General features: G+C 48.3%; 1 protein-coding gene across 3 annotated transcripts; it reads right to left on the bottom strand.

The window, feature by feature from the left end:
* Positions 1–1,368: 1,368 nt before the first annotated feature.
* FKBP1A (FKBP prolyl isomerase 1A) lies at positions 1,369–25,318 on the bottom strand. 3 transcript variants are annotated; one of them, XM_083744832.1, is made up of 5 exons: positions 24,900–25,318; positions 24,742–24,789; positions 3,732–3,844; positions 2,943–3,107; positions 1,369–2,476 (listed from the first exon to the last, which is right to left on the bottom strand). In XM_083744832.1, the coding sequence occupies exons 1-4, from the start codon at positions 24,934–24,936 to the stop codon at positions 2,979–2,981; spliced, it is 327 nt and encodes a 108-aa protein (XP_083600958.1). In that variant the 5' UTR covers positions 24,937–25,318; the 3' UTR covers positions 1,369–2,476; positions 2,943–2,978. The 3 variants fall into 3 exon arrangements, with proteins under 3 accessions (XP_083600958.1, XP_083600959.1, XP_083600960.1); XM_083744833.1 differs by having other exon boundaries at positions 2,973–3,107; positions 24,900–25,079; XM_083744834.1 differs by lacking the exons at positions 24,742–24,789; positions 24,900–25,318 and adding an exon at positions 23,953–24,075.
* Positions 25,319–26,458: the final 1,140 nt, after the last annotated feature.

The raw sequence follows: 26,458 nt of genomic DNA, 5'->3' as shown, positions 1-26,458 counted from the left end.
ATCTGATGGCAGCACGGTTTAGAGAAGTTTTTGATGTCTGATGTTTTATTGTATTTTTAATATTTTGTTGGGAGCCTCCCAGAGTGGCCGGGGAAACCCAGCCAAATGGCCAGGGTCTAAATAATTTATTATTATTATTATTAATAATAATAATAATAATAGTGGTACCTCTGGTTGAAAACGGAATCTGTTCCAGAGGCCCATTCACAACATGAAACGCAACCCGCGTCTGCGCACATGCGGGTCGGAATTTGCCGCTTTTGCACATGCACATGACATCATTTTGCATGCATGCGCGAGCGGTGAAACCCGGAAGTAATCCTTTCCGGTACTTCTGGGTCGCCGTGGGACGCAACCGGAAAAAACGTAACATGAAGCAAACGTAACTGTACTATTATTATATCCAGGGACAAACCACATAGGTATTAGTCTATTTTTACCTCCTTTTCTTAATGGTAACATGGGCCATTCATAATGCAGGAATAGTCTTCACAACTGTGAGCAGGGCAGTGTGTTGGGGGCACGTGAAGACAAGCTGCAACACAGGCTTCCTCAACCCTCCAGATGTTTTGAGACTACAATTCCCAACATCCCCGACCACTGGTCCTGCTAGCTAGGGATCATGGGAGTGGTAGGCCAAAAACATCTGGAGGGCCGAGGTTGAGGAAGCCTGCTACAGCAACTAACTAGAACATTGCTCATTGATCCTGCTCAAGGTGAAACAGAAAACGCATTTTGGTCCCTGAAACTCATTCCGATTATGCAGATAAAATATAACTGATGGAATTCTGCAAGGTGTGCTATTATTGTGTTTGAAAACAGTCAAGATCCAAGGATTTACCCCACCCCCAGGCATGTACCTCCAGATGGTACAGGTGTCAGGCACCTGGACAGCTTTCACTTGGGTGCAAGTGGTTGAAAGCCAGGTGCAAAATGTGTCTTGTGCCTGGCTAATTTCAAATGTTGCCTCTAGGTGTCTTAAGACTACAGATCCCACAAGGCCCAGCCAGCACGGGCAGCAGTCAGGGAAGGTGTGAGTCGTAGCCATAACCTCTGGTGGGCACAGTGTGGCCTACCCCTCTTTTAAGAAAATACGCCAGGTTCTTGGCAGCTGATCTGAGCTGTGACACTGGAATTCTACCTTGGCACAGGGTTATCCCCACACCTCATGCCTAAACCGTGGGCACAAACTGCAGAACCACTTTGACCCTTTACAGGAGCTAGGCTGGCATGTGGCTGGATGCCTTGCGTGCCATGATGCGAAGGAAAGAACAGGACAAGAACACAGCCAATAAAGACGCCGGAGGCCAACCCATTTCCCAGAGCGGCAAGTGGAGGCAATAACCAAGACAAACAACATGCCCGGAGTTGAGAAAAGCCAGCGTAAAGCGTTTTTATTGCAATAATAAAACTCTATGTGTTTACGTGGTGATGGTGGAGGAGGCGGCGGCGGAGGAAGAAGAGGCAGCGGCAATTCTCTTACCAAAACTCACTACGTGAGGGGAGGGGGAGGGGGTCAGCAGGACACCAGGACGGGGGCCGGTGCATTGCCCAGGCGGCTGTGGCAAGCTGCGATGACCAGCATCAGATCTCCGTTAAGAACTCTGTACGGTGTGTCCGCACTCGGGAGGGCTGGGGGGCGGGCACGGGTTCACACCACCCCCATCACCCCCCCCCCCCCCGTGGGGAAAGCAGCACCTTTCGAAGTCCTTGAATTTAGCTAGCTGCGGGGATTCAGACTGCTAAAAGGTAAAAATATCCTGAAAATCCAGTAGAAAACACCACGCACCACAATACTAGCAGGGGTGCGGTGGAAGAGGTCAGTGGGCTGAGGGAGAGAGCTGCCCCCAGAGCAACAAGGTTGATGCTACGTCACCATGGAAGATGCCCCTTCCCCAAGATGGTAGTGGTGGGGGGGCGGGGGGGGGAAGAGTCCCTTGTGGCCCCAGGTTTCAGGCAGAGAACCGTATCAACTTCTATGACTGAGGCTGCCCGGTGATTCAGCCCTCGACAGCCTCTCAAACTGCTTTGTATGGCTTTGCAGCAGAAAAATCGGGGTATTTTAATACAATAAGGTACTTCCCCAAAACAGAAACGAAACAAAGGCTTGCCTCGTTTCAAGCAACTTTTCCTATATAATGTGAACCAACCAGTATATTTACTAGCAATGCTCGATCATACACAACTCAAGTCTACACCAAAAAAAATATATAATAAGATTAAAGAACCTGACCAAAACAAAACAAAAAACCAATAAACCCCAAAACAAGAGAACAGATAAGCTGAGGTTTTACAGCATGTAGCTTAAAAATGTCAAATATTGGAAGGAAACAAGGAAGGAGAATCAGAAGCAGAGCCGAGTGACCCAAAAACATTCAAATCAGGGTGGATGTAGTGGACAGCTGGGAAAGCTCCATACAAATTCATGTGCATTCGTCTTGAAGCAGAGATTTCTGGATTTCTCCATGTGCCAAACCTGTCAAGGCAAAAAAAAGGGGGGGACTTGCTTTAGAGTTTGCCCTGGAGAGGAGGGGTGTAGCTGCGCTGTACAGAGAATGAGAGAGAGAGAGAGAGAGAGAGAGAGAAAGGGGCGGGCGGAGAAAACAGGCACAAATGCCAAAATAAAAAAGAGGTGGAGAAGATCGGACACCTCAGCCCTGTTGACTCAAGGCGTTGTACCCATTAGTTGCCCAGGCAACCCTGCTCAGGTGCCAAGTTCAGCTCTGGCAGGAAGCTCTCAATCTCCTGCTATTGCCACTTATGGCAAGATAGTCACGCTTTGTGCCAGGCTGATGAATGGGCCCGGGATGCCTCGTTCTAGAGATTTCTGTGCAGACGGAGGCCTCTGAACACCTGCCTCTCCCTGAGCCCTGGAAGTGCCTCTTCTCTGTCTCTCTCTCGCACAAACACAAACCGAGGAGTCTTCCAATACCGTCACCTACCCCGGAGCCGGGAAATGGAAGAACACATGCCTCTTGTCATTCCATTTTTAGAAGCTCCACGTCAAAAATTAGGGTGGCATTGGGTGGGATGATACCCGGGTGGCCGGTGGCACCGTAGGCATAGTCTGGCGAGATTATCATCTTGGCTCGCTGCCCAACGCTCATCTGCAAAAGGAACACAGCAGGCCGTTAGAGCAGATGAACCCCATTCCCACCTCCCGCTCTCAGCCTTTGTTTCCCTCTCCAGAAGGTGTCTGAATCCCCGTTTCTGAAACACACAGGCCGGAAAAGGCAAGGTGCATGACAGGGGGACAAATAAAAGCCTGCCAGCAAAAGGTCTCAGGTTTCCCTGCTGTGTCGGGGACGGACAGACCGCGAGACACTGGCTGGCTACATCCTTCATATTCCCTCCATTCCAGCAATGAGGACAAGGCAGACAGGCTTAGCTGCAAACTATTCCCGAAAGGATGCTGAGAGATGCCTCCATTTCTAGTCTGCATCCACCTCAGTCTTAACACGAGATGGCTGGCATGATATGCAAATCTCTCACCACTGTGACTCACATGCAAAAGGCAGGGATAAGACAGAGGTTGTTCTCTCCAGGTAAACCCCACTGAGGTCATTACGAGCCAGATCCCAATTGCGGGGGGAAATCCCAGCCGGCCCTAAATATCGCCCCGTCCCTTTCAGCCGCCAAACCTTCCCGCTTCGTGCACAGAAGGCAGGAAGAGCCCCCAACTCTCCTCTCCGCCCAACTCCGGCTACCTGGCACTGTTCAAACCTGCACACCTGGGCAACCCCTTCTTCCCAGCCACGGATGACCTCCTGTTTGCCCATCACAAACTTGAATGGCTTGTTCCTGTCGCGGGACGAGTCGAACTTCTTTCCATCCTCCAGCATACCTGCGATGGAAAAGGAAGCGCAGGTCATCCTGGGGGCAAAATACACCCAAGAGAAACATTTCCCAGGAGGATGGTGCCAGCAAAGTAAACAAATCCGACACATGTCAAAAAGCACAGGGCTCTCAACTGGGGTGGGGAGAGGAATTCAGATGGCAGATTAATTCAGTGAGACAGATTTCAGTCGATAATGGTCAACTACGGTGGAACCTCAGAACGCCGTGGAACTCGAACGTCCAGCACAGCTTCTGATTGGCTGCAGGACGCTCCTGCAGCCAATCAGAAACTGCGTCTTGGTTTCTCGAATGGATTAAATTTAAAAACCAAGGTACGGCTGTAATACAAAATCGGTAACCAGACACCAGGGAGACGCTCTGCACAAAGATGTAGCCCATTCCCTTTTTCTTCAGATCCCTTCTCAGTGGTTCTTCAGTGACTCCCACAGACTTGACCCTCGGTCCTCTTTCCCAACTGAATGGAAGTTTAATTCGTCTTAACTGTATCTGAAGAAGTGTGCATGCACACGAAAGCTCATACCAAGAACTAACTTAGTTGGTCTTTAAGGTGCTACTGGAAGGAATTTTTTTTTGTTTCGTCTTAACTGTGTTTGCACATATTTCTGCTATTTCTTCCTTCCTTCACTTCCTCCTTGCAAAGGAAACTTGGATTGTAAGCTGCTTGGGGCAGAGGATATGTCCTTTCTGAACCCTTTCTGCTGCCAGATGAAAATATGCTCTGACCCTCCCCATTTTCCTGAGCTCTGGTGAGTAAACCAAGAGAAAGACCCCACCCTGATAAAGCCAGCCAGCATCCCCCCAATTAATCAGGATTCCTCAAACCACGGTCATGTCTACACAATGCCTCCCCAAATTCCCGGCTGTTAAAGCAGAAACGTGGAAGGAAAAAGGAATTACAAGACAGGGCTTTGGTTACCAGCACTGTGGCCAACTCATTGAATGATGCCATATCACGCAGAAACCAGAACAGACCCCCTGTGCCCCACCTAGAGGGGCAAGAGGCCCACACCTGGCTGGCAGCTTTTGCATCTGCTGAATTGAGTGCCCAAGACCCCAACCGCAACGTGCCCTTCAAGGAAAGGCGCTGCTTCTAAAGCATTTTTACTTGGTATTATAAGTAAGGACATGAATAGACAGGATATTAAACTGTTTTTATACGCAACGACAGTGGCAAGAGTATTGTTGGCCCAGAAATGGAAGCAAGAAGAAATACCGATGGCAGACGAAATTAACGGACTACGTAGAATTGGATAAAATGACAGGAAGGATTCGAAACCTGCGAGACTAGAGATTCACAGAAGATTGGAAGAAAGATACGAATTATTTGAAGAGCAACTGGAATCAAATTACGCTAGTAGGACTACAAGAAATTTTGTAAGGAGGAATATATGAAATATTTGCAAAGAAAAGAAAAGAAGAGAGACATTAGTTATATTTAAAAGTAATAGTGGAAGTAAGAAATGTAAATTAAGTGGAAAACATTGGAAAATTTTCAGATGTGATTGATGCAAGCAAAAAAAAAGTATAAGATATAAAAGTATGTTTAATAATTGTTGAAAATGATTTGCTAAAAAACCAATATTTTTTTTAAAAAAATCTTTTTTAAAGGAAAGGCGCTGCTTCTAAAGCACTGTGAAATTTTTCTCGGCCAGCCCAGGGTTATCCAAAATCAGCCTTGTGCTCCAAGTTCACGTTTAATTACAGAGGTCACAGAAACATCCAGACCTAACGTGACCAAGTTTGCTACACGACACCAAGTTTGGCTGACGAAACCACAGAGCAACGGCATCTTAGATGCACAGGAAGTTGTGGTGTTCACCAAACGAGAGGACCACAACATGAGCTTGTGTCTCGCCTGCCCCACATCGCCTCCGGGAAGCATGCTGACGTTGAGTGGTAGCTCTTTTTAGAGTACACTAAAGGCGTGTTATCAGTTCTGATAACACGCCTTTAAAGGTAAAGGTAAAGGTACCCCTGCCCATACGGGCCAGTCTTGACAGACTCTGGGGTTGTGCGCCCATCTCACTCAAGAGGCCAGGGGCCAGCGCTGTCCGGAGACACTTCCGGGTCACGTGGCCAGCGTGACATCGCTGCTCTGGCGAGCCAGAGCCGCACACGGAAACGCCGTTTACCTTCCCGCTGGTAAGCGGTCCCTATTTATCTACTTGCACCCGGAGGTGCTTTCGAACTGCTAGGTTGGCAGGCGCTGGGACCGAGCAGCGGGAGCGCACCCCGCCGCAGGGATTCGAACCGCCGACCTTTCGATCGGCAAGTCCTAGGCGCTGAGGCTTTAACCCACAGCGCCACCTGCGTGCCTTTAGTGTACTCTAAAAAGAGCTACCACTCAACGTCAGCATTCAACAATTGAAAAAAATGGGTTTTGATTTCTTTTGAAAAGAAGAATGAGAAGCCACAGTAAGGCTCTAACAAAAAACAAATCCAGGAGTCTAACTAAGGCCAATTGAGAATTAGGTCATACGCTGTTCAGAAATAAGCTCTCTGTAAAACTCCATACAAACAGGCCACACACTTACTATTCTGAGGTGTCCCTATCCAGGGACTCCCATGAGCCCTCAATCTCTTAGCCACCTCAATCTCTTAGCCACCATCCATCCTCCAACCGCCTCCAGACACTCACACAGGACCTTCAAAGCCTACACAAGCAGCCCTGCTGGAACAGACCTGGGGACTAATAGAAAGTCCAGTATCCTGTTTTCAACAGCCATGAACCAGCACTCGAAAGCCAAAGGTCCTCCCCACTTGCTCTTCAGCAACAGGACTAAAGGAAGCAGATAACGTAGGCTCAAAACATTGCTTCTAAATACCGTATTTTTCAGTATATTAGACGCCCCCATGTACAAGACGCCCCCTATTTTGGGGGACTAACATCTTAGATAATGGGGGTGATGGCACAGAGTTGTTGAGCTTTTTTTGTTGAGGACTGCCCTTGACGCAGCTGCCAATAACACGCCCAATAACCGCTGAAACCAGTGGCAGCAGCCAATCAAACGTCCACCCTATGTACTATCCATGTATAAGACAACCCCAAGTTTTTAGCATACTTTTTTAAATTAAAAAACAAAACAGAACACCTAGTCTTATACAGTAGTAGCTCTGGATGCGAACGGGATCCGTTCCAGAGCCCCGTTCACATCCTAAGCAGAACACAACCCGCTTCTGCGCGTCGTCGCTATTCGCCGCTTCTGCGCATGACATCATTTTGAGCATCTGCACATGCGCAAGCGGCAAAACCCGGAAGTAACCCGTTCTGTTACTTCCAGGTCGCTGTGGAACACAACCTGAAAACACTCAACCTGAAGCATCTTTAACCCGAGTTATGATTGTACACATAAAAGTATGGTACGTGATAAATTTTATGAAGTACTTTGACTACTCTAAAATAGTCTATGAACATTAAGTGTCATTAGGGGAGGCTACCAGACATAAACTGATTGTGCTGCTCTCTGCTCACAACTGTGCAAAGCAGGTTACATGTGGCTGCAAGAAAAGACCCATTGATTGATATTTCCAGTGCACTAGGAAATGCAGAAAGCAACCTGAGAAAAGCCTTTGGGGAGGCCTTGCAGCTCGCAGGCATCCGCAACAGGTCTGCCACAACCATTAAAGAGGATTAGTTTGTGATTAAGTGGGATATGCAGCTAAGCACAGGGCCAGCCAAGAACTTAAGACCAGCAGGGAAGGAGGTTCCAAGGACCTACATTCTGGTCCAGGGAAGAAAACAGCAAGGAGCTCTTTATCGCTTGAAGGTCCTGTATACATCCAGCGCAAGACCCCTCCTGCCATGGGGCTCCTTACAAATTAAGAGCTGTGGTGAGCTTGCATTGTAATGGCCAGCTTGACAGGATCGGCTTCCATTTTAAAAGGGCAAGACTCATCTTGGGAGACAGCCGAGCGAGATACAGGGACATTCGTGTCCAGAGCAAGGAGGTTGGTACGTTTGTCTAGTCTGCCTCTTCCCCGACTGGCCGATTCTGAACTTGAAGCGCTCACAGGTTTTGAGCTTGGTGAAGGAGTGAGGACCCACGTTCGGCACAATTCTTCCACTTTTATTTAGAACGTGCTTCTAAGTCACCTTTCGAGGCACCGTTTGCCTAAGATGCGCACACATAATACAGCTTAAACAAAAGCAGATGAATTAATCACGCACAGTTATTTTTAAAATTGAAAGCCACGACGGCATAGATCCCAGGAGCTAAAAGAATGTTACACATTCTGAAATTCTCACTTTCTTGGCTATGTCAACCACGACTTGCCCAAGTTTAACTGGTCAAGGAAATGAGAAGACTAACTAGGCTCACTCCTGTGTTGAGGCAACAGTAAGTATCTAAGAGATGCTTCAGGACAAGGGTGATCTAGAAACCGTGTCCAGGATCCAAAGAACAGCAGCCTGATGATGATGATGATAAAACTTGTATACTGCCCTATGAAGGTAAACCACCCCTGGATGGTTAAGTCCAGTCAAAGGCGACTATGGGGTTGTGATGCTCATCTCGCTTTCAGGGCGAGGGAGCCGGCGTTTGTCCACAGACAGCTTTCCGGGTCATGTGGCCAGCAGGACTAAACTGCTTCTGGTGCAACGGAACACCGTGACAGAAACCAGAGCAGCGCATGGAAACGCCGTTTACCTTCCCACTGCAGTGGTACCTATTTATCTACTTGCACTGGCATGCTTTCGAACTGCTAGGTTGGCAGGCGCTGGGACAGAGCAATGGGATCTCAACCCGTCACGGGGATTCAAACCGCTGACCTTCTGATCGGCATGCCCAAGAGGCTCGGTGGTTTAGACCACAGCACCACCCGCGTCCCTGCCCTATACCTGTAGATCTCAGGGCGATTCACAACGTAAAATTGCAATATAAAAAAGACAAAATACATAATAAAGACAAAGACAACCCAATAAGCCCCACTTCCACAACACATTTAAAAGTTCTCAGCATCCACGGAACTTTGGCCTTGTATTATAAAAGAGCAGGCCTCAGCCCCATGGCAGGGAAACTCTTTTTCAAAGTTGGTGAGCTGGCTTGATAATCTGCTGCGGGGAGTGTGAAAAATTCCACTGAGCACGCCTAGATTAGCCTTTGGGATCCAAGCACAAGGACCTGAACAAAAGGACTCTTGGAACCTGGGAAATTTAAACCCGCCAGGCAATTCGACCCAAGTCAAGCAATGAAGATAGGCATCAGCAGTTTTGTTTGGGTATGTTCACGGTGCAATCCGTCCTCGTCTAGTCAGAAGTAAGCCCCACCAAGGCCAATGGGATTTACACCTAATTATATGTGCATGGCAGGAGCAAGGAACCCTTTCCCTCCAACCCAATGGCTGCACTTTCTTCCAGGCAACCTCCCAACAGTTACATGGCCATTGGTGGGCGTTGCCTTTGTACAGAAGGCTAGTTTCTGCACATACTCCGGGTGACCAGATTTCAAGGACACATTCTAGCCAGGTTAACATATTCAAGGAGGGTGGTGAAGAAGGGCCAGCAAGGGGAGCCTGCCCACCCGTGGTGTATACCATTTCTGGTGCTTCTCTATAGTAGGATGACAATAACAGGAGATCAAGAAAAGTTCTGCACTTACATTTTACGCACGAGAACACAAACATGTTACACGTTGTCATCACACAAAGGGGTTCCATGCCCAGATTAGCCAGGAATACTCAGATCTTTGGCTGGGACAGACAGACTCTAACAGAGTCCTTTTGCAGGGAGCATCCATGTCACCCGTAACTTGATGACGACGAGTCTTGAGAAACAGACCTTGTCGACAAAATGGTTAACCAGACTGCTATTTTCTAATAAGTGTTCTGAACACACGTCTAGAGGCTGCACAGGGGTGAAGGAAAGAGCACACTGCAAATGATGCGTGAGGCTTTGATTCCGGTGCAAGGAACAGAGCACCAGTATGTTACCCCCATCCTGCTCTCAGGCACCACCTTTCCAGACTCCCCGTCACACTGCTCTCCAGGGATGCATTCCTGTTCCAGCCACTCCTTTTGACTGGCAAACCTTCCATGCGCCTAACGTCTGCAGTGGCCTAGGCCACAATGCATGTATGCGTTGAGGTCCTCCCCCTCTGAGACCTCCCAAGGAGGAGGCTGAAAAAGAGGCACTCTTTCCCACTTACACTTTTGGCTGTACAGCTGTACCTCGGAAGTCGAAGAGAATCCCGTTCCGGAAGACCATTTGGCTTCCAAAATGTTCAGAAACCAAAGCGCGGCTTCCGATTGGCTGCAGGAAGCTCCTGCAACCAATCGGAAGCTGCGGAAGCCCCGTCAGATATTTGGCTTCCAAAAATAGTTTGCAAACCAGAACGGTCATTTCTGGGTTCGCGTCGTTCAGGAGCCAAAACGTTCGAGAACTAAGCTGTTCGAAAACCAAGGTACAACTGTATGTGCACCTGAAGGTTCGGATTAATTCTACTGGAACTGACTAGGTCTGAAGGCAACCCTGTTTAGGGACGTTTTTAATGACTGATGTTTTAATGTACTTTTAATCTCTTGTTGGAAGCCGCCCAGAGTGGCTGGGGAATAAATAATAAATTTTATTCCTGCCAACCTAGCAGTTCGAAAGCACGTCAAAGTGCAAGTAGATAAATAGGTACCGCTCCGGCGGGAAGGTAAATGGCGTTTCCGTGTGCGGCTCTGGTTTGCCAGAAGTGGCTTAGTCATCCTGGCCACATGACCCGGAAGCTGTACGCCGGCTCCCTCGGCCAATAAAGCAAGATGAGCGCCGCAACCCCAGAGTCGGCCACGACTGGACCTAACGGTCAGGGGTCCCTTTACCTTTGCTATTATTACTACTACTACTACTAATACACAGATCCTCTGGAAAAGTGAAGTGTGAGCTATGGACCCTCTTGCTTCCTTCCACACTGTTCTGAGGCAGAGAAGTGATTTTTTTTGGGGGGGTACCCCAGAAATCCAAATGTGCCAACAGGCCTAAAAGGATTTGTAGTCCCTTCCTTAGAGAGATCAAATGAGCTGAAGGTGCAGGGCAGCAGCTGGGGGAAGATGGAAGAGTTTAGCCGGTAGAGGTCCGAGAGACTGGCAGACCTGAAGATATTGAAAGCAGTGAGGACAGCGGTTGAAACTGAAATAGTGTGAGTGCATAGTAGTGATAGTAAAGTGGTGAGAAGGGCTCACAGCAAGGAGGGCTGGTAATGCACATCCTGCCTTACGACTAAAGGAAGGCGACAAAGTGGTGTGGCTGCATGCACATAAATTTATTAAGTATATACTGCACAGAAACAGAACTTCAGTAGAGCCATGCCCCAATTTTCCCAGACTGCCTGACTACCACAGTTGCGGCTCTCTCTTTTTCTTCCTAGGGAGCTGACAAGAACTCTGGGGCAACACCACATGTCTTCACAGAATGACTTCTTAGGAGAAACTTGTATGCGCGTGCGAACAGCACAGAAGGCACCTGGGCTTGAATAATCCCTAAAAATCCATGCGATGCTTTGTGCCTTTTGCTTTGGGGATCGAAGGCCAGGTTCCTGCAAAGGGGGAAGGTAGGGAAGAACACAACAGCTCTCCTGCGCTGCCTACATGCTCTCGGGTTGCCAATGCCCTGTATTAAAGCACCTCAGATATGGGTCTCATTAACAACCCTGGTTTTTGATGTCAGGAGCTGCAGACACACAGGTGCAGATCTCCTATTAGTTGTACACTGGGCGTGATCAGGGTCTGCTTCCGCTGCCAGCATTCCCTTCTGCACATGGGCTGGGAACAACTCTCGCCAGCCCAAGCCAGATTCAAACAGTGTGTGCTCTTATGCAGACTTATAAAGCACAGCAGTGCAAGGGAACACGTCGTGGCCCAAGGGCAATTCAAAAGAGCAAAGGGAGGAAGTAGGTGCATTGTTTTTATTACTTGTACTTGGGCTTGCTCAACAGTAGGACAGTGTTTCTCAAACGTGGGTCTCCAGCTATTGTTGGACTACAACTCCCATCATTCCTAGCTAGCAGGACCAGGGGGTCAGGGATGATGATGATGATTACTAATAATAATAATAATTTATTATTTGTACCCCGCCCATCTGGCTGGGTTTCCCCAGCCACTCTGGGCGGCTTCCAACAAAGATGAAAAATACACTAAAATGTCACACATTAAAAACTTCCCTGAACAGGGCTGCCTTCAGATGTCTTCTGAATGTCAGGTAGTTGTTTATCGCTTTGACATCTGATGGGAGGGCGTTCCACAGGGCGGGCGCTACTACCGAGAAGGCGCTCTGCCTGGTTCCCTGTAACTTGGCCTCTCGCAGTGAGGGAACGCTAGAAGGCCCTCGGAGCTGGACCTCAGTGTCCGGGCTGAATGATGGGGGAGGAGACGCTCCTTCAGATATACTGGACCGAGGCCGTTTAGGGCTTTAAAGGTCAGCACCAACACTTTGAATTGTGCTCGGAAACTACTGGGAGCCAATGTAGGTCTTTCAAGACCGGTGTTATATGATAGGAGGTGTAGTCCCAGCAACAGCTGGAGTTTGAGAAACACTGGAGCAGGACACAAGGACAAGGGAGGCTGTGTGTGGAAGGTGGAAACCGCTCCCCCTAGAGCAGCGGTTCTCAACCTGTGGGCCCCCAGATGTTGGACTACAACTCCCATCACCCATAGCTAGCAGGACCAGTGGGTCAGGGATGATGGGAGTTGTAGTCCAACATCATCTGGGGACCCACAGGTTGAGAACTGCTGCCCTAGAGAGAGGTCCATGCCTTTGGTACTCAAAGAGGCAGTGATACAGCCTCTGCTGGAAAGAAAATAATATCTGGACCCCTCTGATTTGAACACCCACTGACCTACCAGGTTGCGTAATATGGCTCTAGGGTTTCTGGATTCGAACTAGTTATGCTAGATGCCTCCTAGGATAGATTTTGGCCTGGAAGCCACCTCTGTTGCACAAGCAGATGACACAGGCGGGGAGATAGGTGAAGAAGCAAAAGCCTGTTTGCTCTCCTGGCCCTCTCAGTAGCATTCAGTACAGTACTATGGTTATCTTTCTGGGCTGCCTTGGAGGAACAGGAATTTAAAAACTTTTCCTTTAAAGCCAAAGACACTTATCCTCTTCAGAATGCAGCACTCAACAAGAAATCAACAGTTTGGGGTTTGTTTGTTTTCTAAAATATATTTTATTAAGGGTTTTCTTGTTTTACAGTGTAAGTGTAATGCCTCGTGTATTTTTTTTTCCCGTGTAACATTTTTACAAATCCATTTCATTTGTTGAGGCATTAGGAGGGGAAGAAAAAAGAAAAAAGAAGAAGAAGAAAGGAGGGTGGAAGGAGGGGAGATGGATGGGGGTGGGGTGGGGTAGCGGTGTTTCTATTATGCTTAATGTATGTAGTTTGGTGTCAGCGTGCTTGTGTTGTTCACTTGTGTTCTCCATGTACGCAGAATTGCATAACAGTCCCCACTTAGGGTAACAAATGTTTACTGGCCTCGTTATCAAATTAAGCCAGCCTCCAGAAGGGCCAAAGAATACCAAACCCACACGATTTATTGTGAATCAAAACACATTCTTGCAGCAAAATCAAATCTAACATTCCAAGCACGGGGGAGACTGCCAGATACTGACAAGGCACAGTCCCCGCTTGGAGCAGGAGGAGGAGGAGACAAAGCCAGGACTCCCCTCCAGAGCAGGAGGGTGGATGGAGATGTTTGCCACCACGGATAAGGAGGGGAGCGGTGAGACCAAAAAGGAAAAGTTGACAAGGTGGAAAGTGCAGCCTTGGACCCGGAGCTTGAGACATCGAGGGATCCAAGCAGCGAACATCCGTTTTTCGCAAGAGGCCAATCAATGCCTGTACGAGAGCTTCCACATTTGAAGCAGCAGCCCTGCCCAGCTTCCTCCTGGGACAAGGCATCGTGCTTTCTAGCTCCTTGGAATTATATTTTAAGAGATGTCTGAGGCACCTTTTTACAGAAGGCGGTAAAAATATTCCTGTTCAATAGCAGCCAAATACAGTTCAAGAACTGTATTTGGCTAATATTTCTATTTTATTTTATTTATTTATTTATTTTTTGCACTTCACATCATTTGGCTGTTTTATCCTTGCCCGGGTGAGTGGGGGTTAAGGCTTATCTCAAGGAATGCAGCATGCACGTACCGAAGTAAAATGGCATAGCATGCAGCATCTAATGCAAATAATAATAATAATAATAATAATAATAATAATAATAATAATAATGAACCTAACAAGAGTTTGGCTGCTGCATGAGATCAAAGATCCGGCACTTTGTTTTCAGTGGCCAAGCAGGACATGAACACAATGGCACGCTCTTTTTTCGGCTGGCTACTGAATTGATCTTAAGAAGTTAAAATGTTGAGTAAAGGTAAAGGGACCCCTGACCATTAGGTCCAGTCATGGCCGACTCTCACGGCGCTCATCGCGCTTTACTGGCCGAGGGAGCCGGCGTACAGCTTCCAGGTCATGTGGCCAGCATGACTAAGCCTCTTCTGGAGAACCAGAGCAGCACACGGAAACGCCATTGACCTTCCCACCGGAGCGGTACCTATTTATCTACTTGCACTCTGATGTGATTTCGAACTGCTAGGTTGGTAGGAGCAGGGACCGAGCAACGGGAGCTCATCCAGTTGCGGGGATTCGAGCCACCGACCTTCTGATCGGCAAGTCCTAGACTCTGTGGTTTAACCCACCTGCGTCCAAAAAATGTTGAGTACGCACTCCAAATAACCACAACATGCGAATTCTGCGCAGCTAAGATTCCACTCCCGACTCAAGAGCTCAAGTCCCTGCAATTATTTCCTGATCAGGAAATCCATATCCTTCTCTCAAAAGCTGGAAGATTTCCAAGGATGCTAAAAACTAGTCAGTATGGACAAAGATGGCAATTGAGCTGCTGAACATGCATTTGTGGCAGCCATCGTTTATTAGCCATTTCACCTTTCTGTGGGTCACACTGGTTCAAAAGGAGCAGCTCTAACAAAGCCAACTTAAGGCACCTCAGGTATTATGCGGCAGCACAGACAGAGGGGCAGGAGAGTATACCAACTGCCTTGAATGCCATTTTCTGACTGTGGAATTAGATAGAGCAATTTAAAGCCTAATGCTAAGCTTGCTTAGATGTGAGCCCCATTGAATTCAGTGCTACTGTACTTATTTATCTCTCCCACCTTCAGTAAAAATCACTCCCAAGTAGATTTACTCTCAGGTAATCTTGCACAGAATTGCAGCATTTGCCGCAGACAGCAGACACCCTGTGTAACTCTGCTGCAACTCACTGCCCCTCTCTTGAAAGGTTACTCGATCAGAAGACAACGAAAGCCTGCATTTGTTGCAGGAAGTGAGAAACTGCAGCCCTCTGAGTGCCTGTAGCCTGGGCAACACTCCTATAAGTACAATTTGAATTGAATGAAGAATGGCTCCATTTCAAGAAGGTCAGACATCTCGCATTCACTGGGTCTTTGCCACAGTTGGCAGGCTGCCCTCCAGAGCCTCAGAAGGCAATGTGCAAATTGGCAAGAGGCGGCCCAGGAGTTCCCACCCACTTCGATTTGCAGCACAGAGAGAGCAAGGAGCATCTCAGAGGCTGCTTTCGCTGCCGCTTCAAGTGCCGGCTGCACAGTTGGCCTTTCAGCTACAAAGGCTCCTCATCACCTTACACGGTAAAGTCCTTCCCAAGCAGGCAAACATCCCCGTTAAAGCCAGCGGCTGGAAAACAAAGGGCATTCCTGTCCCAGAGCCGTTTACTTTGGGGAGGTATGAACAGAATGTGCAACATTTCCTAGAGTGCCATCTTGCTGCACTGGAACGGAGACACGATTCTCTGGCAGCCTATGGAGCTGGCAGCCAGTCCTGTTAGCAACAAGAGGCTTGGCGGTGGTGGGCAAAGGTCCAGATTTAAGTCGGGATACGAAAGGGCACAGTCTCCCGATGACAGCTTATTTGCAAACTGTGGCGAGCTTCGTCAGGTTCTACAAAAAGGCAAGATGGAGACCAGTTGCAGCAGCTGCCCCAGAAGACACAGGCCATTGGAGGGCGGAACACACACATTACTCGCTTAGGAGGAGGGGATCCTGAGATGGAGAACAGGCAAGCTGTGGCTTCCCCAGTTTCAGCACTGACCAGTGAGGAACAGAAAAGCCACAAAGCTCTGCCTGCGCACTCATGGGCAAACAGGGCCTCCAAAGGAGCCTGCGTCTCTTGGCACCTGTCAGCGCCGTCTCTGAATGGCTCACTCCCCTCAACTGCCATGACACGGCCCAAATCATGCTCGGCACCCAGGGCCACACATTGCCAAGGAGGTGGGCATATTTACAAGCACACTTTTTGCAGAGAGCCCAGAGACAACCTGTTTTGCTTAGACCCCTGAAATCTATGCCCTTGTGTTCTTGACCACTGCTTTCCAGGGTGTCACTTATCTCGTAACCCAAAACCCATCCCAGAAACGCCTTCCCCTGCCTCAATGCTTTCTCATGGAAGAAAATGGAATCACAGAGTTGGAAGGTACCCCTGAGGATCATCAAGTTCAGCAGTTCTCAACCTGTGGGCCCCCAGATGTTGTTGTACTACAACTCCCATCATCCCGGAGCTCTGGCCTTGCTAGCTAGGGGTGATGGGAGTTGTAGTTCAACAACATCTGGGGACCCACAGGTTGAGAAAGGCTGATGTAGTTCAACCCCCTGCAGAAATATGCAGCTGGGCCTTACGGCAATAAAACCTGCAGCCACAACATTGTGTGCCCCATGCTGACATGACTGAATCTCCATCTTCCTGCATCATCCAAGCGACAAGGGAGCTCAACAACTGCCAAAGCCAAGCCCACGAAACCTTGAATGGTTCCGCAAGGAACAATCCAATCTCACTTCTAGAACATGAACTGGACAGATCACTAAGACAACCACCCTCCTCTGTCCCTGTTATCCTCAATTCCTCAGCAAAAGTAACTCAACACACAAACCACAGGGAAGGGGAAGTGTTGTCAAACCCAGATTGCACTGTGAACCCAGAACACTCCAGTTCAAACCTCAAGCCTACGAGTTGGCCTTGGCTATTACTTATAAACTTCCGTGGTTTTGTAAGTTTCTAATGGATAATTTTTATTTAATCCCACAGTCTCACGCAATTCTGTTATGAGTTTTAGGGCTGGGAGATACCTGGCTCTCAACATCGGGATATATTATCAGCTAATATATCACAGTGTCTGAAATAAGGATGGAACCATGTAGAGGCATTGGCAGGCTTCACGGTTTTTGCAGCATCGTGATTTTTGCATAGCGCATGCACACACACACGGTGATATATTGCCGGGTCAAAAATTATGAAACTGATACCACAATATGGATTTCAAACTGATTGGGGGCAATATATCACCCAAGGAGCTTTCTCCAGCATTGTAGGAAAGATGTAAAAAAAATAAATTAAGGACAATTGTGATATGGTTAGGAATCTGTGTGCCTACACAGTATTTTTTTTTTCCAGCAGAAGAGTGCTTCTGGAGGACCAGTTAGTTAGGAGTCGGTATAAACCCAATAAATGTACCCCAAATGTACCCAATGATCAGACACCACCAAATTTTACACAGCTGCCAAGGTTGTTCAAAGCATGGGGCTCAGCAATTTTAGAAACACTAGCCGTGAACTGAAACCAGTCCTTCATCTGAACAGACACAAGCAAGAGGATGTGTTCCTGTGTGACATGACAACTGAAGGATCCGCCATTAGGTCCAGATCTAACTCTTAAGATTGGAACACACCCTGGTCCACTTCAGACCTAATGATCTGATGGCTTAATGGGCCCATGTGCTCTCTCCTCATCATAGTCTGATATCTTTGTTTGCAAGCAGAAACAAGGACACAGTGGCCCAATTTGGATGTCAAAGAAAACTGGTTTAACAAACTCTGATCATCTTCCTTGTGGATAAGAAAAGATCTGCTGGATCAGACCAAAAGCAGGACATGTTCTGGCAATGGCCCAGAGACCACGTTCAGGCAGCCATTAGATGGTATACATGAGAAACGGGGGCACAACCACCCATTTAAATTAGCTTGTTCCAAGTGTAGAAGTAAAATAAAATACAGGTAAAGGTAAAGGGACCCCTGACCATTAGGTCCAGTCATGGCCAACTCTGGGGTTGCAGCACTCATCTCGCTTTACTGGCCGAGGGAGCCTGCGTGCAGCTTCCGGGTCATGTGGCCAGCATGACTAAGTTGCTTCTGGCGAACCAGAGCAGTGCATGGAAACGCCATTTACCTTCCCGCCGGAGTGGTACCTATTTATCTACTTGCACTCTGACGTGCTTTCGAACTGCTAGGTTGGCAGGAGCAGGGACCGAGCAACGGGAGCTCACCCCGTCGCGGGGATTCGAACTGCCGACCTTCTGATCGGCAAGCCCTAGGCTCTGTGGTTTAACTAGCCACCCGCGTCCCTTAAAATACAGGTAGCACCCAGTAAAACCCATTGCAGGAGCACTGATCTAACCAAAAGTGTGCTTAAAGTGCATCAGAAGAAGCTATATACATATTATTTTCCTCAAAATAGTAATCTCAACAGCACACGGCCTAAACAATTCGGTGCTGCATCCCAGCAAGTTTTGCAACATGCTATGTAAGATGCCAACACACAACATCCCAGGTGAAGGATACTGGCCAACATGAACAGGAAAAATCCTTTCCCAACTCGTGGTGAAAAATGAAGATTGCCTTTTAACTTCTCTTACCAGTCTGATAAGTCCTTAAGCTGACACTATCAATGTTTGGCATCCCCTGCAAACTACGTCTATACATTGTTTTGGCCCTGACCCTCAATAGTCTGAAATGATATCGTGTGCATGCAATTCAGTGTCACACTATTACACGTGTTCTGTCTGCACAAGCATTTTTGCTTGCAAGGCAGAAAAATACCCCTTGCACTGTTCTGGGGGTACCCCAAGACCCCAGAGTCAGTTTCAGGGAGCACAGGGATATAAGAGGGTGAGAATCCCATTTCGAAAGTGGAAGCCCTTTTGCAGGGCTTCTGCTCACAGAGTTCATTAGATGAATCACACTCATCTTACAGTCATTTCCAACTGGTTATATAGTGGCATCATCCCATTCATGATCCCTGAACGGCCGAGATCACCCGAGATCAATACTCTGAGGAGAATTAATGGGATCAGAGGCGACTGAAGAGAAAAGAATATCAGCACCATTTGTCCCAGAATTACTAGTTTCTACCTGAGGAATAAGGGATGTGAGTGGCGCTGTGGGTTAAACCACAGAGCCCAGGGCTTGCCGATCATAAAGTCCGTGTTTTGAATCCCCGCGACGGGGTGAGCTCCAGTTGCTTGGTCCCTGCTCCTGCCAACCTAGCAGTTTGAAAGCACGTCAAGTGCAAGTAGATAAATAGGTACCGCTCCGGGAAGATAAACGGCATTTCTGTGTGCTCCTCTGGTTCACCAGAAGCGGCTTTGTCATAGGCTGCATAACCCGGAAGAGCTGTATGCCGGCTCCCTCAGCCAATAATGCGAGATGAGTGCCACAACCCCAGAGTCGTCCGCAACTGGACCTAATGGTCAGGGGTCTCTTTACCTTTACCTGAGGAATGAAACCAGATATTTGGTTCAGCTCTCTTTTTAAGAGGTGTCCTGCTTCCAGTTCAGTTATGAAAATGGAGTGGTAGGGGCACAGATGCTTCTTACCCCACCAGACCAGTTGGAGAAGTCGACTGTGCAAAACAGGGCCTGCTCTCAATCACATAAAGCTGATTTTAAATGAATTTCATGCTTGGGATAGGATCACCTTGCCTGCCACATCTGGAAACTACTTGCCGTGGGGAAACCCAAACTGCTCCTACTAAGCTGACAGTTCTTGTAAATGCATCTGAAATGCTATGCAGCCTTTGCCACTCCTAAGAAGTTCAGGCACTAACAAGAATGAGCACATCTGCCCGCAATCCTCAGGCTGTGGGCACAGAACCTCACCCGGGCTCCCTGTTGCTCCCACACTGGCACCAGAGAGAATTAATTTATAGCTTGAATAATCCAAAACTGCCCCATGAGGTGTGGTCAGGATCGCAGTTTAGAATTCCCAGCACCCAACACACACCCTGAAGGTTACTGGGGAGAACCATCCTAACTTTTTAACTCCTATGATACAGAACATGCAACCCTCATGCCACAAAACCATTTCTCCTCTTCTTCCACGCTTTGTTCCCAAAACTGTTGTGTTGAAAAGAGAACGTCAGCAATGTCTAGGCAACACGATGACCATGTACAGACGCAATAGACAATCTTTATCGAATTCCTTCAAACCATAACAAGTACAAAATGAAACCTTTAGTCTCAAAGTGTCTGAAAATCTTTCAATGAAGCGAGGTACCAGACTTTGTACGATGAAAGACCAACTGTGAAGCTTTGTGTATTCGGCAAATATGATGTCCAACACTGAACAGTGATTCCAGATATTGACTACTGTTTCGTAGAATTCTTCATCAGCGTGGTGGGAGGATATAGAATTGCTTCATAAACCCATCTTATTTTGAATGAATGTATGTAAATGAAAATATCATATGCTGTGGAACAGTGCTCATGTAATAATGTAGTCATTGCTCACTGTCTGTATCTGGCATCTTGCACGTACGATCCCTATCCTGCTCACATCGGATGCTGCTTGCTAAATCAGACCAGGCCAACCTTTTGAGCAGATGTGCCCCTTGCCAAAAAAAAGCTAAACCAGAGCATGAAACACCTGAGAAAGGAGAGCGGCTGCATTTTACCACCACGGGGCTTGCTAAAGGTAAGACGGTGTTGTCCAAACACACCCACCCACCCAAATGAAGTGATGACGGAAAGGCGCTGCCGACGGCTCAGCCCTCCCCAAATGCTCCACAGACACGGAAAAGGAAGGCTGCACTGCCAGCACCAGAGGGCGGGCGAATCTCCTGTCCCAACCAACAGCCTCCAGGTCCCCTGCCAGCCATCCCTTTGTTCTTCCTGTCAGTGCAAGAGGCAGCCAGGGAGAGACCATCCTCATTTCCTTTCCCCACCCAATGACAGCAGGGAAGGAAAGAGAAACAGATGGAGTGGCTGCTAATCTGGGAGGAGCAGAGAGGGAGGAGGTCTGCGCCGGCACCAAGCCTTCCCTTTTCTTCCCTTTGGCATCCAGAAACGGGGTCCCCAGAAAATACTGTGGAGGGAGAAAGGAGATCGAAAGGGGAGGATGGCAGTCCAGTGAAGAGATAGCTCGTTCCACAAGCTACGCAGGACAGAGCTAAAGAGAACATCTCCAAGGGGATAGGCCCTTTGCTGTTTTAACTCACACCAGAGTAAGGCTGCTACACAGGGAGAGGCCTCCCTCATAAGAACCCAAGGGGTGCTGTGCCAAATCCCCACAGACCCTGCAGCCTGGAGGCCAGAAAATCACTTTGGCTTCCACAGCTACATCACGGAACTGGAAGAACTGGTAATTCAACCTGGCATCTTCCCCTAAAAACAGGATACTCTCCATGGACAGCATTCCCAGAATTTCCCTGGAGGCTTCCAAAATAGATTTCGCTCCCCAGACTGCAAGTTTAACTGCTATCTTACTGCTTCCACCCGTTTGTCTCCCCTTACTTCCCCAACCCCACCCCAAGGATGTGTGAAGAGCAGCTACCACTCAGCTAGCGTTACGCCTTCTTCATATTTCTGGCACAACGAGAACCCTTGCAAGTGCGTACAAAGCAAGGGGTGCCAAGAAGAAAAAGCAGCCACTACGCAGCTAAGAACCAGGCCATCCATCCAACCGCCGTTGGAAGAAGCTCTACCCATATAAGCAGCTTGGTTGTTACAGCGCAAACACGGCAAAGCATTCTGACCTGGCATACTTCATGGTGTTCTCCCTCCCGCCACAAACAGCTTCAAGCCCTACAAGGAAAGAACTCAAACCTTCACTCCTCGTGGGCGGCCAGCTCTGCAGGTGCACAATGCATACCGTTCACTGCGCGGCATCAGGAACGTGGAACTCTGCACCAACTCCCAGCATTAGAGCCATTATGATACAAGCCATGATCGATTTGCACGGGGGCTACTTTCCGATGAACTGCACACTTACGTGAAATAGTGTACAATCCAAACACCCACTGAAAAAGCCTGCAAACACCCCGATCCACCCCTTTTGGTGACATTTTCAGATCACTTCCAAGTGCGGCACAATGCATGTGCACTTGCACACATTTTGGACATACGTAGAACGGTCACTGCCTGTATTCTTGTCCCAGATGGTCTCTTCTATGCAGCACACACAGTCTCTCCATGGGTCAGGCAATGATGTGAGACGGCTCTCCATAAAAATGGCAATGGGACCTACAGAGACGCTTTCGGCCAGCTGCAATCCAGTAGTGGAATACAAGAGCCCTTCAGAAGTCTGCCATACTCAGACCCTGGTTTCCTTCCATAAGTAATTCACGTATGGATCATCACTCACTGCATGCAGGAAGGGCAAGGGATTTCAGGATGCTGTGTGAATATTTACAATTTAAAGTTGCTAGAAGCCGTAAGAGATAGAGGGCAGCCAGCGATTCCATGGGTGCCATTGAAGCCTTCTTCCAAGAAACTGGGCTGTCGCCTCCATCTCTTCCTAGCAATGAATCCCAGTACAGAAAAGGGAATACCTTAGTGGACAAATTAACCAATCGGGCTTCAAGCAGAAAAGTGAAATATCTACCAAAGAAGGTTAACACAGAGTTCACGTTCCACCAGATTCAGAGCCACCCTCAAAATCGGGGAGCATGTTCTCAAAAAAGGGGCACAGGCAACATGTTTCAACCAAATGCTTTCTCACTGCACATTGCACAGCAGCTGACTTTCCAACTAGATCAATTTCATGGCGTCTCTCAATGATTTGGGCGCTTTTGATCAAGCTAGGGAGCAGATAGGCTCTTTGCTAAAAGGGTTTAACATGAGCCAAAATGGAAGTACTTCTAATATAATATGCTAATCACCACAGTAGTGCACCCAGGTGATTAAATACAGTACTTTGGCACAATCGTTTGAAGACCTGTGCTTTCCTCACATTGCCAATATTAGATTTTGCAGTACAAAAATATGTTAGATGACCTGTGTAGCACCAAAGAATCAGCCTGAGTGCAGAGACAGTGACTGACATGCTAATGAACACTTGATAACAGAGACTACCTGAAAGGTAGCACATTTTTTAAACACACACACGGATATGCAGTTATATATGGAACCTCTGACCCATCTACATATCACTAAAACCACAAAGGTGTGAAAAATGAACTCCACATTGACAGCCCACTCACCAAAGACCACTAACCAACCCAGAATAACCAAAAGCATACACCAGCACCTCAAGTCCTGTCCTCGTGATCAGGATGTCAGGCACAGCAGCTTCTGAAAAAGGACCCAGGCCACTGACAGTTGAAATAAACGACACTAGGCAAAATGCACTAAAGCTCTGTCTGCTAAGGCAGTTTCATATATATATAAAACTATCAAGATGCACTGAAACAAGAGTACACAAGGATCTGCCTTATGTTCAATCAGACCACCGGATCCATTTAGCTCTGTGTTATCTACACGGACTGGCAGCAGCTCTCCAGGGTTTTAGAAGGGAGGAGTCCTCCCCAACAGTACCTGGAGAGACCAGGTACTTAACCTGGGACTTTTCGCACCCAAAGCACAGGCTCTATCATTTAGCTATGGCCCCTTCCTCAATGCTTGCTTCCACTGCCCAAGAAATTTAGGCTTTTTCCTGAAGTATTTTTGAAAAAAATTCCAGCCCCAAAAATCTTGCCCACAAACATCAAACACATTTTTTCACTCAGTTCTGATGGAAGTTCCTTAAATATCCCAACCGTCAAAAAGCAAGTAAGCAAGCTACTGTAACAAATAAATAAATTTGGGCAGATTGGCTGGCATGACAGACAACCACTTGGGAAACACAGCAGGCCAGAAACATCGAAACCGCAACCATGTTTTTTAGCATATCAGACGGAGCAGCTTAACAGAGAAGCATGCGGTTGCAGGGGAGGGCGGCATAAACCCTGCAAGATGCCAACCCCAGCCTAAGACCCTGCCAGAAACAACAAGATTTATGACGAAATTGCAGTATTAAGGGCAAACAGCTTATCTAAGTAGTACCTTCCTTTTGGCGAGATCCTTTTCGCCTAGCCAAGCACAGCTGCTTGGGAATCCATGGCTGCTCCAGTAGTACAGTACCTCTGAGCAGGTGGTGGCTCAGGGAAAAACCACACACTGGATTTAAACATGGGTGCCGTAGACCACAAAGCTCGCTGGTGTGGAGGGGGCGGCATGCGGAGAGACCCCCACACAGCCACCCCTCTTCAATGCATGCAGCAAGACCCAAGGAGCATCAGTTGCCAAGGGAAGAAAGGGCACAGATTTGAGTCCCCACCACCCAATTTCCAAAAGCAGGTTGGTGGGTTGCGATGCCCAAAATACGGCAAAAATGCGAGGGAGGAGGGGGTTGTTTTTGCAACCAGGTAAGGGAGGAGGAGCCTCAGCCTGCCAATCATCCCCCCCCCCCATTTGACAATTAAGGTTTTCCTCTAACCACTGCACCTTATGCCACTGTGCCCAGCCATATCCTAACCCTCTGCTGAAAGGAAGAGGGGGGGGGCACAGATTTCTGCTCCTGCCTCTCCCCCCCCATAACATTTCACCCCCTACAAGCTGAGACACACTCGCCCCCCCCACACGCACAGTTGCCCCCTCCACCCCTCCCTTTTCTGCTCCAAGCACAAAACGCAGCTGTGACCCCCGCTCCCTCCCCACCAGATACAGAGAGAGACCGTTTGCAGACGACCCCTCCCCACCCCAACCAAAAAGCCTCCCCCCACCCCCACATTCCGGGAAGTGGGGCGAGTGGGGGGGGGGTTAAAAGAGGGTCATTCAGACGACGAGACTCACCCGTGTAGTGCACCACGCAGGTCTGCCCGCGCTTAGGGAAGGTCCTCCCTAGATGAGAGAAAAAGGCAGTTAATGGGGGGGGGGAGAAAAGGGGGGCTCGTGCCCCCTAACCTCTTGAGGGGGGGTCGTCGGTTGAGGGGGGGGGTCTCTCGGCTCACCGTCCCCGGGGGAGATGGTCTCGACGCGCACGCCCATGTGGCCCGGCCCGCGGCGATGCTAGTCCCCAAAGGCGCACCGGGAGGAGCGGCAGCGGCGAGTCCGGCAGGCGAGAGGAAGGCGAAGCAACGGCGGACGAACCACCAACGCCTGGAGCGGAGGAGGAGGAGGAGGGGGGCGGGGAGGGAGGAGCCGCGCCTGCGCCCTGCCCTTTAGAACGGAAGCCCCGCCCAACGCCAACGCCGCCCGGCCTCGCCTCGCCGGAGTCGGCCGCTCGCAGCCACGCCCAGCCGTTCCTCTCGCGCGCGCGCGCCCGCTCGGAAAGGCGAGGCGCACGTGGCCGCGGCGGTGGGAGGGGCAAAGAGCGCGGCTGAGGGAGAGGGGAGAGCAGACGCCGCCGCCATCTTGGCTGCTGCCCCTCAGGGAGAGGGAGGAGGAGGCGGGAGAGGGAGAGCGGGCTGCTCCCTCTTTCTCCCCCGCCCCCGACTCTCCCACACACAAATATATATTAGTATATCACATACACGAATACATATATTATTACATATATAATACTAATATATACACACACACATATATATTATATTATATTATATTATATTATATTATATTATATTATATTATATTATATGTATGTATATGTATATGTACATATATATATATACATATATATATATATATTATAATGCTAATAACAATACACCGTATATATTATTAGTAGTATATCACATATACTAATACGTGTATGACGTTGTTCAAAGGTCAAATCACATCCTAAGAATAATAATGATTTTATTGTTTGTACCCCGCCCATCTGACTGGGTTGCCCTCAGCAACCTCTGGGAAAAGGGAAATAGGAAAAAAATGGTCATGTTTGTGGTAAAAAAAATACAGTGCGGTCTCCAAACATGCACACACAGTATTTTCCTCTGCCTGATGAACAGGCTCAGATTCCCTAGCGGTTCTTGTTTTTGTCTGTGAGCCGCCCTGCGTCCCTGTCAGGAGAAATGGCAATAATAATAATAATAATAATAATAATAATAATAATGTGGTTGGTAGGGAGGCAAGTGTGCTGTTTATGGCCGCCTGCACTTCAGAGAGGGGAAGGGGAGTCCTGTTCATGGCCTGGGCCCATACCCTCCAATGTTTCTCCCACAAAAATAGGGCTGAAGAATCTGAAGACGTGTGCATGCACATGAAAGCTCATACCAAGAACAAATTTAGTTGGTCTCGTAAGGTGCTACAGGACCATTTTTTATTGTATTCTTTCTACTGCGTCAGACCAACATGGCTACCTCCTGAATCTAGAAAAATAGGGCTGTTTTATTCTACATCAGGGAGCATCTCTCTCTTGCACAGAGACTTCCTGTCTCCATGGGTCACCTCAAGCCAATGGCAACTTTCTTTCAAGAAAGCTTTATTTGTTAGAAAAGAAGTTTTGTTGCATGAGTTCGTGGATGTCCCCAGCGTGGTCACACTCCAGAGATGGGTCAATCTCGACACCCACCCAAACTAGATCAATGGAAAATGGGCAGTCCTAGGCTCCTGAGCTCCCCATAAC

Source organism: Podarcis gaigeae (assembly GCF_964106915.1).
Source record: "Podarcis gaigeae genome assembly, chromosome: 6".
Taxonomy (NCBI): Eukaryota; Metazoa; Chordata; class Lepidosauria; order Squamata; family Lacertidae; genus Podarcis; species Podarcis gaigeae.
The sequence above is the reverse complement of the archived record's forward strand: the minus strand, read 5'-3'. Positions and strand labels throughout refer to the sequence as shown.

What these genes read in the sequence shown, in the direction of transcription:
- FKBP1A (XM_083744832.1), bottom strand. Translation starts at nt 24,936, where the DNA reads ATGGGCGTGCGCGTCGAGACCATCTCCCCCGGGGACG. An exon ending in CTGCGTGGTGCACTACACGG is followed by an intron (nt 3,845 to 24,741) that starts GTGAGTCTCGTC and finishes TTTCCATCGCAG; the next exon opens with GTATGCTGGAGGATGGAAAG. An exon ending in GGGAAGAAGGGGTTGCCCAG is followed by an intron (nt 3,108 to 3,731) that starts GTGTGCAGGTTT and finishes TTCCTTTTGCAG; the next exon opens with ATGAGCGTTGGGCAGCGAGC.